General features: G+C 39.0%; 1 protein-coding gene across 1 annotated transcript in view; it reads right to left on the bottom strand.

Annotated features, from left to right (window-relative positions):
* FREM3 (FRAS1 related extracellular matrix 3) overlaps positions 1–16,213 on the bottom strand; it is a 108,921-nt gene that overhangs the window by 24,397 nt on the left and 68,311 nt on the right. The window contains exons 4-6 of the mRNA XM_050791081.1: positions 15,318–15,548; positions 12,262–12,387; positions 2,496–2,744 (exon numbers count right to left, since the gene is read on the bottom strand). Of these exons, the coding sequence (XP_050647038.1) occupies positions 2,496–2,744; positions 12,262–12,387; positions 15,318–15,548 (606 nt within the window). The remainder of the gene's footprint in view (positions 1–2,495; positions 2,745–12,261; positions 12,388–15,317; positions 15,549–16,213) is intronic.

Genomic DNA, 16,213 nt, shown 5'->3' with positions numbered 1-16,213 from the left:
GGAAAGAATAGCATGAATCAAACAGGGGTAGGCCTTGGAAAAATAAAAGTCAAAATGGATAGCTTAAAACGCGAGACCATTCAAGTTCTTGCTTCACTAATTAACTCCCTTTTTTACTTGTTTAGAGCAAAACTTTGACATATATTTTTCTAAGTTCATGACAAAATTTTAATGGAAAAACTCAGCCTACAGGATGCATCATTTTTGTGTATTGGTGGTGTTTATTAACTAATGCCTTCTTCTTAGAATGACTTAAGAATCATAGAATTATGGAGTGAAAGGGTTCCTAGAGACAACCTAATCAATCCCCTTATTTCATGATTGGGAAACAGAGCCCCAGATAGCTTGACGTAGCCAAGGTTACCCAGAGAGAGTGTGTCTCAGGCTTAGAATCCAAGTCTCCAGGCCCCCAGCACAAGCTTTTCTGACTCTGTTGTTCCACTTTTGATTCTCTTCCTTTTCTCTACCATTTCCTTCATTGTGTACCTTGACCTATTACTAGCTCCAGTAGAGAAGAATAACGGAGACTGTTCTGACGCCAATCTTTCTGGCTAAGAAAAGGTGTGGTAGTGAAGGGAAAAGGGATTTGAAGCTATGTGTTTACAAATTTCAACTTTTCATGTTAATTCTTCATCATCATGGAAAAGCAAGCATTGATTATAAAAAGAAGGATATACTGTGAAGTAGACTATGTAGAAAAATGTTAAATAACTTTCCCTTTCTCCCTTCTCACTCTGCCTGGCTAACACCTTCTTGGTCTGTAGTACTCGGTGTAGGTAAATCTTTCCTAACGGCTTGGTAAGAGATAGTCGCTTTAGCAATATCCTAATCGTAGCCCTGTAATTAAAAAAAAATTCTAATCTTTTAAGCAGGCTTCAGAAACCACATAATGCCATGTCATCATTTTTTTTCTTTCAGAGTGTCCTCATTTCTCAATTTGTTTTCCATATTAATCAACTAGACTTGACCATGTAGGGATTTTTCAGATGTCTCAACCAGACAAATTTACTCAGATTCTACTTCTCTTCTGTTGGCAAATCGGCAGATACTTTTTATAAGATAATGTGAGTAGCATTTCTCTTTCCAAAACAACTTCTTTCTAATGAAACTGGAAAATCAAGGCTAATTTTCCTATTGGACACTTCTTCCTATCTCTTTGGTTTAACAGAAAATATATACAATTATACATTTCCATAAAGGAATATATTGAAAATTTATTCAAATTATTTTAAGAAAAACAATCTTTGTTTTAATTCCAATGAAGAAATTTTTGAAAAGTACATGATGAAGAAAGCATGGATCTCAGGGCCTATCCTTATCCTTAGCTCTTGATACTTGTAAAGATGTGTTTCAGAACTGAAATTAGTCCTTGAAAATTCTTTTTTCTTTATAATGGAGCAAAACTAGTCTACTGAAAATTTCAGAGATCTGGTCCACAGGGTGAAATATTCCCAAGCAAAGCCATTTAGGAGATTAAACAACAAACAAACAAACAAAAGGCCACTTTCAATCTTGCTCATATTTTCCCTGTTCTATGGTTGTTATGAAGACATAATTTTAAACAGAACACAATAGTACATGATAAATTTACCGTACCTACCTGGAGAGTATAAACTGTTCAAACTTTACAAATCTGTGTTTATCTCTTGGCACAGCTCTCAGTTTAATGGAAGCTTTGTGATGCATCCATAAAGCAGTCACATTAATTTTGGGTCTGTAATAACAGCCCAGCCTAACCCTTCTTAGATCTGAGCTCAGCAGCTCACAGCCACTCAAATCCTGACAGAAGCATGGTTGAGAGATGAAGCAGTCAAACTAATTTGAGAGTAGTAATAAAACAGTCTGATCCTGGCCCTGTCTTTATTACCATTTTCTGTTAAAAGTGCTCCTTATAGAAAGGGCAGGTGAGACCTAGGAAAATCATACTGGGCTTGATGCTTTATGTCGTGTCTGGGAGGGGAGGGTTGGTGTTTAGGAATGAGGTGCCCCTCTCTTCTCTGGCTAAATTTCAGCTGGGATCCCCAGGGACTGGAGCAAACGCCCTGCTAGGTAACCATAAAAAGAGGTCCAGATGCTGACACACTGGGCTCCATCTTATCCTTGTGCTGCTTAACAACTCATGCACTTGCTGTGAGGGATGATCCTTGTGCTGCTAAGATGAAGGTCCTCTTGGGGTAGTCCTGGTTGGGTAATTAGACACTTGACTTAGGTCCTCTCCCTGGCTTCCTTCTAAGTCTTAGGTCACCTCCTTGGGCTGTGCTTTTTCTTTTGTCAAGTTAAGTCATACCCAAATATTTAATCTTCCTGCATGGCTGTTTTGTCATTGGTGTTGGTGATGTCTATGTATTTGAAGAGCTACTCACAGTTTTTGGAGATAAAAGAACATCGAATATTCTTTTAAAAGATAATTTAAGCTACATTGGCCTTTCAACTGTTGGGGGAAAGTGTGAGAAGGCAGCCACTGCCAAAGGTTGGGAAGCAAGAAATGGACTTACCATCATAACGATCAGCCAGAATAGTGACCTTAGTGGTGGGGAATCTGGCTCCCAGCTGTCCTCCCACTGGCAGCCTCAGTGAAACACTGAAGGATTCCTCCTCTTCATAAAGGGAGTCATCAATGATCAGGATCCGGCAGGTCTTCTGTGTCTCGTTCTTGTCAAAGTGGAGGATGCTGGTGTGGTCTTCTGGACGTGAGATGTAATCAGAGAATAACACTGTGGAAGAAATCGTACCTGTGGCAGAACCTACAGCAATGTGAGAAGGAACAGGGAAGTTGAGAAGAAATGGAATTCCAAACAAGAAGCCTGTTTGTTTTCTTTAACGCATTTTTAGATAATAGCTATCTGAATGATCCAACACACTTACCTCTTATGCTCACAAATATTAATATTGTAAGAAGAAAGCTTTTGGAATAGACTGTGGTATTTTGACATGATCTAGATTTAGCAATTTTAAAATAGAGTATATTGAATAAGGTTTGTTTATATTAGGGGCTAAACAAACAGGATCACAGGATGCTATTACAGATGAGAAAACTGAGGTGTAGTGAAATTAGGACTAGAGAATCCACAGCATGAAAATAGTATAGATTTTTTTCCTGCTGTGCTCTACCCACAGCGGCATAGCTGTGAGCAGCATCTATGTAATCTGATCATCACACACCCTAACTAGAGTTCTTTGTATCACACCATAATACAGCCAGAAAATTATATCTTATTTTACAAGGAGTGCAAGATTGATTAGAGGATTTCAGTTTAGAATCAGTGTGTTTTAAATGTTATTTTAATAATTTACTTACATTAAGATTCATCAACGTAAATGCACAGTTTGAAGAGTTTTGACAAATGCATATAATCATGTGACCACCACCACAATCATAAAACGTTTTTATCCATCCACAAAAGTTGACTTGTGTTTCTTGCAATCCATCTCCTTCCCTGTCTCTCAGGCCTTGGAAATCACAAATCTGCTTTGCGTCATTATAGATTTATTTGCCTTTATGAGAAATTTCATACAAATGAAGCATATGTTTTGATTCTTTCATTTAGCACAATGCTTTTGAGATTCATCCATGTACCGTGACATGTTTTCCCTTTTATTGCTGACTACTGTTTCCCACTGTGTGGCTATACCACAGTTTGGTTATCCATTTACTGGTTGATAATTTGGGTTATTTCTAGTTCTTGGCAATTGTGAGTAATGCTTCTATGAATATTCAAGTACGAGTCTTTGAGTGGGTATATATGGGTTGGTGCAAAAGCAATTGCGGTTTTCCCATTACTTTTAATAGCAATAACCACAATTACTTTTGCACAACCCCCCAATTTTTTTTTCTAGAATACTTAGGAGTAGGATTCCTAGGTTTTGATGCATTTTTGCAGTTTTAAAACAGTAACACATAGGCTTAGGGCTAAAAGACTGAAAAGTATTCTTTGTAATTTAAATGATTTAGGCAGACCAGATTTAGGCAGAACAAAGACTACGAAATAGTAACCTATTATACCAGATAGGAAGTTTTTGAAAAGTATAAATATTTCCCACCATACCTCACTTTAATAAGAAGCAATAAGGAGATGATAGTGAGATTCTGGACTGGATGCTCCAGTCTTGTAAGAGTCTTTCTTGCTTATAGCTATGGTACATGCATATATGCATGATGACCCCAATGCCCACTGTCATCTAAACATCAGTACAAGTTGGTGTCCATCACTGCATGTTGCCTGTATAGATCTAAGTTGCTAAAACATGACAGTGGTCTCCAACTGACTTCAGATGCTTTGCTCGAAAGGGCACTGACTCACAAAGTATTTCAGAATGGTTTTTTATTTGAAAGAACAAAAATTTTAGAATTATTCGGAAGTAACAAATGGACTGTTTTGTTATTCTGGAATCATAAAAATTGTTAGAGCTGGCGAGTTGATGAGAATAAAATGTGTTTGCTAGGTCAGAGGGCAGAAACTGATCAAAATGGACAGGCACAAGGGGGACTATCACTTGGTGGGGAGGCTAGCTGAGTTTCAGTGGTAGTCTATGCTTTGAAACCTTATTATTTCATGAGATTCCTTCTCTGGGGAAACCTATGCATGAAAAAGTTCTCCACACTCAAGTCAACCAGGATAGGCTGGCTCTTGGGATGTGAGACATAGTGCTATCACTGAATGCCTAAGACAGGCACTCTCCAGTTAAATGGGGAAAGAGATAAGTGGCTAGCAATATAGAAAGGCTCTCAAGATGAGATGATACACTGTCAGGGAGACTTTCTGTGTTCTCCGGCACACAGACAAAGGGAAAAGGTCTTAAGCTCTTACAACAATCTGATTAAATAGCAAACAACTTTTGGAATGTCTTTTTAAAGAGCCAGATGTTTAAAAAGAACTATACCTTGGAGAACACAGTTCTCAATTTTGCCTAGCCATCAAGTGTGCATTATGCTGGTTGACAGGCAATATGACAAAGAACCTTGTCAGAAACTGCATGTTAACTCCTCGAGAAAAATGTCAAAAGCAGATACTGTACACACTAGACTTGCATGGTAACTAACACTGTCTTCACCGAATATAACTATCTGTATTAAACCTCTTTCTCAATATATACCACCTAACGAATATTCAAATAATGATTTATTTGTAGTTCATGAAACAAAAGCAATTGAGATTTTTTCTTTTTCTGTTAAATTTTTTTTTTATATTTGACCAATCCACTGGTCAACATAGATATGACATTTAAGTAGGTTGATTTCTGGGTTAAATGAAAGACTGAAATATAATACTTCTTGAAAATCATTTGGCAATTGAACTTTTCTAAAGCAGAAATCAAGACAATATGTTTTAGCAAGATTTTTAAACAAGAGCTGGTGAAAAAAGTTGTCTAAGTAAATTGTATTTAATAAAAAAATTCAGTTGATCTAAGTGGAACATTCCTTTTAGGATTCTAGAAAATTTACTTTGGGCAACTCTTTCAGCAGTTATATTCAATAGTTAAGAATGTGAATACTGACATTCATTTACATAAAAAACAAACAATATTTTATCTGTAGCAAGTTAAGAATCCTCAGGACTGGAAAAATTCTGTTCTGAAAACATCAAGTATATTCTGAGATAAAAGATAAGGTCCCTGGCGATGGTCTGTATATATCCCATATTTAACAGTGAAGAGGCTTCAAGGGGTATAAATGTATGATTTCCAGGTTGGTATCAAAGACACTTATTGGGTCTCAAGCCTTGTTTGGGTGGCTTGACCAGTGGTAGTGCATAGCATCTTTGTGAGAAATATTACAGAAGATTCATTTTTTTGCAGGGGTAGATTATGAGGCATGATGGATGACAGTTTTAATGGGTATGGGTTTAGTTCTCCAAAATTAAGGGTTAGAACCAAAGACTCATTTCATGTTAACCTAGGAGTTCCCTCCCTTAGCATGGCGATGTGCTCTCCAAACAAGGCACATGAAAGCTGATTTGCAATAATTGCTGATTTTTGTTGTATTAATATTCCCACCATAGCCAACTTCAACTATCAATGTGAAGTCACTGAGCACAGAGTAGGGAAGAGGTACACAGATTCAGCTTTTAGGAGCAGTTCCTGGCTGGATCCAGCATACCACTCTATCCATGATGATGATGGCATCGATTTTCTCTGTCCAGGCCTCCCTCACCTCACTGGCAGCCTGAGAATTTGTGAAGTTACTTTACAAATTAATTATTTATTTACAAAAGAGTATTTATGGCTCAGTCTCTGTGGCTACATATTACACTTGCTTTACAAAAATCATAAATGTTAAAATCAGAGAGAAAGTCCTATTAATGCACTACACTAAAGGGTAATTAAATCATTATATTATGCTGTTTGATTATGAGGTGGCCAGGGCATTTTATCAATGAGGAAATTGAGGCAGAGAATGCCCCATGATAGCCAAGGAGTCAAAGACCCATCTCCTGACAGTCAGCCTGGGGCATTTTTTACTTTCTCACATTGTCTTTAGTTATTTGATGACTTGATTATAAATTCTTTTAAACACACGATTTTCTTTTAATATGTACATTTTAATAGGACAGCAAGACAAGCAATCACCCTCTTTAAAGTGCAGCAGCTAACAGCTGGTTGGAGCAGGAGGCTTTTGGAGCCCCAGGCACAAGTCACTTCATGCCCCAGGAGTGCTGATGATTCAAGGGAGATGGGAGAACCAGAGGAGAGAGGAGGAGGGTAGCAAAGGCTTGACTGGAGCATCCTGGGAGCATCTATCTAGAGGGGACTTTGGGACTTTTGTTTCCAGCAGACTGGCCAGTCAGGTACTCTGGGATGCCTGTACATTAAAAAACAACTAGAAAAAATAATGATTCTGGCTTTTCTGTTCTCATAGGAAGTAGGGAATATCGTCGAGTGTGAAAAAAAAAAAACAAAACCCACAAACAAAACAAAATTGAAATTAAAAATACCTAAAACGAACCGTAAAAACCCTCCCCCAACCTGAAATCCCATAACCCACAGAAGGGATTCTCATTCAGAAGGTGGTATCCCCCCAAGAGCAAGTGCACTATCACCATTGCAGGTGGAGACAGGGCTTAGGCACAGGGCACCTCACAGAGCTGACCCGGAAGCTATGGTTACGCCTGAGGATACAGGGCTGCAGGAGTGTGTCTGGAGCAGTAGTACCCTCTGAATCCTGGACAGCGAAGCAAACTTTTCTTGGAGGAAAACATTTTCAAGCGAAGCCCTCAGATCTTTCACAGATTCAGATCAAATACATGTAAGATTTTAGATGCATAGAAAAAAAAATCTCTACAAAGACGACTTTTAGATGAAAAACAAACTTCTTAACAATGGAAGCCAGAATATGCTGGAATAATAACTTTAAAATGCTGGGAGAGAATTACTGCCAACCTAGAATTTTGAGACTGGAGTTGAAATAAAGACAGGTTCTGATAAACAGAAAATGGTGAGAGTTTACTCCCAGAAAACCTGCAGTAAGGGAACTTTTAAACCATGTGATTTGTACTTCAGGAACAGAAAATGATAATCCCCGCAAACTGTCTGAGATGCAAAGTATAACCTCTATAACCTATGAACACACCTACAACTAAATAAATCAACACAGAGAATCTTTTTTAAAAGGAAAGAAAGAAGAAAGTCTTTCACCTGGACATACTTGGAACCCTTTAAGAATTAGCCGCTTTTGGCCGGGCATGGTGGCTCACGCCTGTAATCCCAGAACTCTGGGAGGCTGAGGCGGACGGATCATGAGATCAGGAGATCGAGACCATCCTGGCTAACACGGTCAAACCCCGTCTTTACTAAAAAAAAAAAATTAAAAAAAAAAAAAAATAGCCGGGCGTGGTGGCGGGCGCCTGTAGCCGCAGCTACATGGGAGGCTGAGGCCTGAGAACGGTATGAACCCGGGAGGCGGAGCTTGCAGTGAACTGAGATTGCACCACTGCACTCCAGCCGGGGCAACAGAACGAGACTCCGTCTCAAAAAAAAAAAAAAAAAAAAAAAAAAAAAAAAAAAAAAAAAAAAAAAAAAGAATTATCTGCTTTCTACCTCCATCTTAGGAGATGACCCAGAGAAAAAGTCCAATCAGAGAAGTGGGGCGGGGTCCATGGCTTGTGGTTTACTACGCAGTTCTTTTTTAACTGGATAGAGTAGTTGAAAACCTCAACATATTTGACTTGGGCCTGACCAAAAACCACAGGATGATTCAATGCTGTTCCTACTCATTTGGTTTTCGGTTCTGTGGTTTGCTCTTCATTGGCTGTTCCTTCCAAGAAGGCAATTTTTTAACAAGAGAGTGACTAATGAGAAGAAAAAGATGAATGAGATTTTTCTTAAGAATGAAACAGGGCCAAGAAATGTCTAATTTGCAAGTCTTTACTTAAAGAATCCTTGTGCTTAAAACATTTCATTATAGAGCAATAGTTTTGAATTGGGCTGATTTTACCTGCTGGGGACACTTGGCAATGTCTGGTGACATTTTTGGGGGTCACAGATGGAAGTGGGGGATGCATCTAGATGCTAGATACTTGCGTCTAGTATATAGAGAGCAGGGATGCTGCTTAACATTTTACAAAGCACAGGACAGCCCCCACAATAAATAGTTATTCAGAACATTAATGGTGCCAAGGTTGAGAAGAGGAACAAGAATAAATTCTCCTCTGCCCTGGAAGACAGAGGATTTGGCAGTAAACAGATTATTTTAAGATATTTAAAACCACTACAAGGACAAACCTTTGTAATGCATCTTCAAGATCTTCATGTTTGTTGCATTTGGCTATATATCCAGAGACAGCCTTATTGCCTGTTCTTTAACTAAGATTTCCTCTTGAAAGCACCAGATATAGCCAGCTCCATATAATGTTAGCAACTCTTGTGTTTAAGCTAGTTTTCCTCTGTTTGGGAAGGAAAAAGTGAAGAGGAGAAAAAACAAGCTAGGTGAGGTACTCCTTGAGGCCTTTCTCCTTAGCTAGCTGATCACTGAAAGGATGTGCCAAATTCTTTCTTCCCCTGGTGCATTGGGGCTCTAGTTTGGGTTTTGCAATAATGGGCAAGTGCGTGGGAGCTAGGGGGTGTGGTTGAGGCTGGACAGACTAGCTATTATAGAAAGTGTACTCATGCTTTGCTCTGGGCTTCAAGCTGGGCTTCTTCTTGTATTAGTGGCATATTCTCTGTCTACAACCAAAGTGTCCAGCAGACAATGGTGCTAAGGTCTCTTAGATGTGAATGAAAGAGATGAGATGGTGAACAGCCCAGTTGGATAGATCATATGTCATTGCTAAGCTGGAAGAATTCACCGAGGGTCTGTCTGTTCTTCCCTCGGGAAGAGCTATGCTGCAGAAGGACCATCCAAATGAATAAGGAGGCTCAGAGTGTCTGGCAGGGAGTCAGCTATGATGAGGCGGTGCCGCTTCCTCACGTGGGAGGGCTACACCTAACTTTAGCTTCTCATAGGATTCCCTTATGTAATCCAACTTCTCACATGATTTCCAGATGTGAAAGCTGGCATGCCTGGAAAACTCCCTGCATGGCTGGTGCACAACTCAGACTGCTTGACACCTGAGCCTTGACCCCCAGATCCCCACATAAGAAGGTATTTTCATGTTTGTGGTTAAAAAAAAGAAAGGAAAAAGAAAAAATAGGATATAACAGGGTCGGGGCCCTTCCTGGAACACGAAGCCACTGTATGCATGGTAGCATCTTGACTCTTGCATACCTCTTGCTGGAACTGAAACTGAGGGCTAAGCTGATTAAGTTTGCCAAATTTAACCTGCCTTGCTTGCTTTTAACAGCTTACTTATCGCTTATCTTAAAACTCCCTTTAGCAGCCAAGTAGGGTGGCACACACCTGTAGTCCCAGCACCTTAGGAAGCCAAATCAGGAGAATCGCTTGAGGCCAGGAGTTTGAGACCAGCCTGGGCAACATAGCAAGAACTTCGTCTCTACAAAAAAATTTAAAAATTAGCCATGCATATTGGTTGGTGCCTGTAGTCCCAGCTACTCCAGAGGCTGAGGTGGAAGGATGGCTTGAGCCTAGGAGTTTGATCCTGCAGTGAGCTGTGATGGAGTCACTGCACTCCAGCCTGGGTGATAGAGTGAGACCCTGTCTCAAAATCCTCCCTCCACCTACCAAGAAACCAACAACAAAAAGCTCCCACTTGCAAATCACTTAGCCAAACAATACATAACTGAACTCCCACTAGCATCCTTATAGATAACATCTCTGACTGGGGCACTAGAGTAATGTTGCTTAAATTGTTTTTCAGGAACTAGGGGGTAGCTCTTGTCCATTTCAAGCTGTTGAGACCACTGACCCTTTAACTGGGCCTGCTCCAGTGCCCAAAGAGTGATCTTCTTATGTCAGAGGGTCAGAAGCTGTAACCTCAGATTATGCTAACACTGCCATTTTGTGCATACGTGTCCTATGAAGAACCATGTAGCTTGATTAGTTTTGCACACAAGCCCCAATTGCCTCACTTTTCCTACTTGCCAATCACCTTTCCCCATGCTTTAGAAGACCCTGCTTTCTATTTCATAAGTACTCCCAAACCCTCTTTTCCAAGAGATGAATTTGATTCGTTCTCTTGTATCTTTGTATGGTGGCCTTGTGAAGGAAATTGTTTTCTCTTTTGCAAAACTTGTCACCACAGTGATTGGCTTGCTATGCACAAGCAGAATGAACCTGGCCAGTAACAGAATTACAAACATGAATGTTGTAAATCTTCTTATACTCATATCGTGTGCCATTGTGGTATTTGTCCTCACCTACTCACCATGTATAGGATGAAAGTTCAATTCGGTTACTTAAACTCTCTGGAAGTCATGTTAAGGTAAATGTTTAACAATTATTTATTTTCACAAATAAAATGAACATGAGCTACATACACAGTGCAATGGAAAGCAGACTCATGCTTTGTATGTTACTAATAATTCACAAATACTAAACATGGCTACAGGTAAGTGAAGGAGGCAACTAGTTTTACGCTGTGTTTTGCTGGGGATCTCAAGGTCCTACCATTAAAGTTTCCATCTACCAAGGTACTTCCTGCCCCTGCTAAATGATTAGTGCACCATCAGTGTTTACAAACAGTGTTGTGGGGGTATTACTTAAAAAACAAAAAAACAAAAAACAAAAACATTGTTTGGGAGAGAAAGAAAAGCTGGAGGAATAAATTCTCTCTTGCTGACATATCAACAAGTAGGAGCATTGATTTTGAGAGACTGAATATACAGAGGGACAATGGCCATACCATACATAAAAAGAGAACTCCGACCCACAGCTGCAGCAATGAGTCCAGGAAGCCAAGCCACCACCTCTGTAGCAATCAGCAATCAAATGGTCAAGACTTACTCAATAACTGCCAGTTTCCCTGATTTCTGCTCCCACTTCTAATTTAAGACCAAGCAGAGAGAGCCAAATATGCCCTCCTAACCAATCATATAGGATGCCTGCTTCTACTGGGCCAGTCTCCAGATTCCCAGGCCAACAGCTTCCAATCAGGGCATACCTGATACTTTCCTTTTTCCACTATAAAGCTTTCTTATGCTTCTGCCTGCTGGGGAGTCTCTGCCACATGCAAGTGATGGTGGCTGACATACTACAGCAAGCTCTAAATAAATAGCCTTTTCTTGTTGTCATTTGAGTGGTCTTCATTTATTTCCGCAATTTTCGTTTTCTACATAGTTACTAATGAGATGTTAGAGAATATGATCCTGAGGGGATGAGACATGAGACAGCTAAATCTGGCTGTATAGAGGTGGTCAAAAAGAATGGAACCTTGTTTTGGTTGCAAAGATGCCTGAACTCATGGTTGGGGGGTATCTGTGGTTGTAAGATAGGGAGAGAGGAGGAGAAGAGAAACTGAGTAGTATATACAGACTATTTTACAATATTGCCCAGAGGCAATACTATTACAAATAAGAATCTTTAATTTATAATTTTTTGACCAGCATATATAAACTCTTTTGACACCAGATGTCTCATCTGACTTTCACAAATGTCTCATTTGACTAGCCCCTTTGTGGGGTAGTTAAAATAGTTATTTTAATCCCAATTTTGAATAAAGTGTTATCCCTGGTTGAGGAGACCGGCTAAGAACAGTAGGGCACCTGCACAGAGTCAGTAAAGGGGGTTTGCAGCAGGGCGTGCATGATGAGGGGCCCACGCATCCAGCATCTTAACTCTGCTTTGCTCACCCCCTGTGCTACTCCCAGCATTACCACAGTCCTGTTCTCATCATCTTATTCCTGCAAACAGGACCCCACAGAGCCTCATACCTTGACGTGTGGAGCAAATGACGATTAGTTCCTGGCTTGCATCTCCAGATCGTCTTACTGGAATCAAAAGTTCCCCAACGTCCTCTTCTATTTTGTATTCTGCCTCTGGAATATAAACTGTTGATTCTAGAAAAGACAGCAGAAGACTTTTCACCAAGATTTAGATTTGATCGGTGATATTTGAACACACCTGAGCAGAAATGTACAAAGTCTTTGACCCTTATATTTTCCAACAAGATTCACTGCATTAAATGTAGTGAGAATGGGAAACATTATTTATTATTGAGTGGAGCTGGAGAGGCAGTGGAATTGGGTTTAGGAGACCTCTTTTGAAAGGTTAAAAAGGATAGCCAGCATTACAAAGGAAAACAAAAATCCTGCAGCAATTTCATGTCTTTTTTTTCTTCTGAGATCAAAGTTTAAGTCTTCTCAGTGGAGATCACATATTTCTGTCCTTGCTTTACTTTTACTGTTTATTTTAAAATATTTTAACAATGAAGTAATCTAATTCATTAACGAAGAAAACTGTTTTCATGCTTCATTCAACAAACCGCTTATTTAATATTTATTAAGCAGACACTGTGCTGGTCATTTAATAGGCTGAGAAAAATAAACTACAGGTCCTTCCCTCAATTTTAAAGATCATATTACTGCTGAAATTTACTGAGTTGTGTATATGTGCACACACGTTTGTGTGTGTGTATGTGTGTGTGTGCATACACCTAGACATCATCGAAACATTCACTGAAATATCCATATGAATATAGGTCATGTCTTGTTGATGGGATTATGTGTACTATTTTGGTGGGGAGAGATTTTAGATGTTTTCTAAGGCTTTTTATTAAGCATGCATTGTGCAATTAAAATATAGGTGTTTGTTTACAAATAAAATTTTAGAGGAGGTTGTTCCAACTCATAGTGTGAAGTGGATAACTGCAGTAACTATCTATGAAACCACATTTTATTTCCTCAGTTCTTTTCCTTATGTTATATATACACCTAGATTCTTCCTTTTAGTGATGCAAGCTAAAAGGGAAAAGATTGTAGGCAATCATATATACATACGTATTTTTTTGAGACAGGATCTTGTTCTGTCACCCAGGCTGGAGGAGTGCAATTTCGTGATCTCAGCTCACTGAAACCTTTGCCTCCTGAGTTCAAGCAATTCTCATGCCTCAGCCTCTTGAGTAGCTGGGATTACAGGCATGCGCTACCAGGTCTGGCTAAATTTTGTATTTTTAATTGAGACGGGGTTTCACCACGTTGGCCAGGCTGGTCTCGAACTCCTGGACTCAAGTGATCTGCCTGTCTCAGCCTCCCAAAGTGCTGAGATTACAGGAATGAGCCACTGCACCCAGCTGGCAATCACCATTTTTTTTTTCATTTTGGAACTATTACTAAATGATAATTCAGAATTCAATGTTAAATTATCTAGCTATTATATATTAATTTTTTTCTTTTTTACTTTTCTGCCTACATTAGCTTCAACAGATACAAGTATCAACCTCCAGGAAGACACTGGCCCTGAGGCGCAGGGAGAAAAGACCAGTGATAATTTTCTTTCCTCCATTTTACCTATATGGTAGTTTACTATCTTGACATCTTTCAATTCAAAACGTTGGCATCATGGAAGAAGCTAAAAGTAAATTAAAGTTATCAATGTCGTATGAAAAAAATTGATACAATAGGACTAAGTTATTCAGTCATGCCCTCTGTTTTTTCCAATCTGGAGAGCCTGTTTCTATCTGCTCTTCTAATCAAAATCCCATTTATTTTTCAAGATTCAGCTCAAACCCTGCCTCTTTCATGAGCCTTAATTACTTGGGACCATGATGACCTATATTCTTCTCCTTGAACTCTTAGTGTTTCTCCCATGTGTCTTACATTTACTTCATAACTGATTCATGTATCAAAGTGTTGTTCTCAACAAAACTGGTCTGATACCTTGTTCATTAGGTGGTGGGGGCAATGTTTTCTACTTCTTTTGTACCTGCCAAAGTGCAGAGCATATGAACACTACTTCTCAAATTATGTTTTAAGAAAACTGGAACTTAGAGATTTTAAAAGACATTCCTTGGAGATGATGAAAAAAAAAATCCACAGTTCAAACTAACAAAACTAAACTAAACTAAATCGGTTTCCTTATAGGAGAGTTTCTCAGAATCTTAAATATGCTAACATGAATTATGATGCCTAAAAAGAGGGATGAAGTTTGAAATAGTTCCTAGACTTGTTTGACCATGGAAAGCTTTCCATCCCCTGTAGATGTCTATTACACTAACGTTCTCTTATGTAGTTCAGAGCATGCTAATGCAGGGATTCTTCACTGAGTCTTGTGGAACTTAAGGCCTGCTCCCTGGTTGTAAGCTACGCACTTCCAGGTGCTACATGACCTCTTTTAACTACTGTGTGTAATCAATGTACTTAATTAAAATTCAAAGATGAACACTAATCCCCACCCCCCTTTAGGGAATATTCTTCTACTTCCAAAAAAGGGGCAGCAAGCAGTATAGTTACTGCTTAGATTTTTTTTTTCCTTTTAATTTATCTGGGGAGATATTTGCTGAAAGAATGAATCCATAAAATGAACCAATGAATTCAAGGACATTATGTACAATAATAACAGAACTTCAGGGAACACATGTTGAAACAAATGAGTTGGCTCCAGGAGCCACATCTAGGACAATGGATATCTAAGTTCTCATTTAATCTGGCTGTGAAAAGATGGTGGCCCTGGAATGAACCCTGAGGATTAGCCATCTGGGAGCAGAGCTGCTTGGTACCTATGGTGTGTAGAAAGCCTGCAGTAAGATCTTGTATATATATTACAGGAATGCTGGTACAGATCCTCCTCATTTTAATCCTCCTGTATTCTCTTTCAAAAATCCTGAGACCAAACGAAAAATTATTGTCTATAAAGTAATTTACTTCACTTTAAATCCTAAATGGATATGAACATATCTAGTGGCTTACAGAGCCTGAGGGAAGTGTGAATGCTGGAAATGGAGCCAAGAACCTGTACTGGTTAATAAAGCAAATCAATCAGTATCACATACCATCTCCAGGGTCCACAATTTCAACCGTTGCCATTTCGGGAAACTCCAGTACAGCCATGAGAGGTTCCGACAGAATGATCTGGAAGGTCTCTGAAGTCTCATATTCATTGTCAGGTATGATTCTCACCCTCCATGTGGCTGTAGTCTGTCCAGGATTGAATTGGACCTGTTTATTGGTCTTCCATTTGAAATCTTTGTCTCTTTTTGCAGTTTCATCTTTGGTACCAATGCCTGAATAAAAATAAAAAAACCTATAAATATAAAGTCAAGTGACTGAAGGCATAGTCTCCTTTCAAAGTGGTTTCTATTGTTAACAAAAGTAGATAACATAGAAATTGTTTCTTTTAATGCTCCCAAAAGACACCTGTAAATGATCTTTCTTGGCTAAGAGAGTATAAGTAAGCAGAATTGAATAGAATTGAGAAGAAAACATGGAAGGGGGATTGACAAAAAGAAGAGAACAGAGAACAGTCTTATTTAACTTATTTATTCTAGCACATGCTTATTGAGATCCTCTGATGTGCCAAACTCTACCAGATGCTGGGGATTCAGAGATGAATAAAAAATTGTCCCAGCCCCCAGAAAGTTCATAGTCTCAAGAGAAAGATAGTAGAATATGAGCTCTATGGAGGTAGAGATCTTTGACCATTGTGTTCACTGATGAATTCCTGGGAATTAGGAATTCATGGCATGTAGTACATGGCATGTAGTAGGTATTCAATAAAAAATTTTTGAGTGAACATTTTGTATCTGATAATTTCAATTTCTGCAGTCTTTGGAAGAATGACCCCAAAGGTTGTTTTCTCTTGCTGATTCTTACTCATGGTGTCTTGTTTCCTCATATGTTTAGTGATTTTTTGATTGTAAGAGAATGCTTAGGAATTTTTCAGGCAATT

Source organism: Macaca thibetana, chromosome 5 (genome assembly GCF_024542745.1).
Source record: "Macaca thibetana thibetana isolate TM-01 chromosome 5, ASM2454274v1, whole genome shotgun sequence".
In the NCBI taxonomy this organism is placed as follows: domain Eukaryota; kingdom Metazoa; phylum Chordata; class Mammalia; order Primates; family Cercopithecidae; genus Macaca; species Macaca thibetana.
Note: the sequence above shows the minus strand (reverse complement) of the source record. Positions and strands in the feature narration are given on the sequence as shown.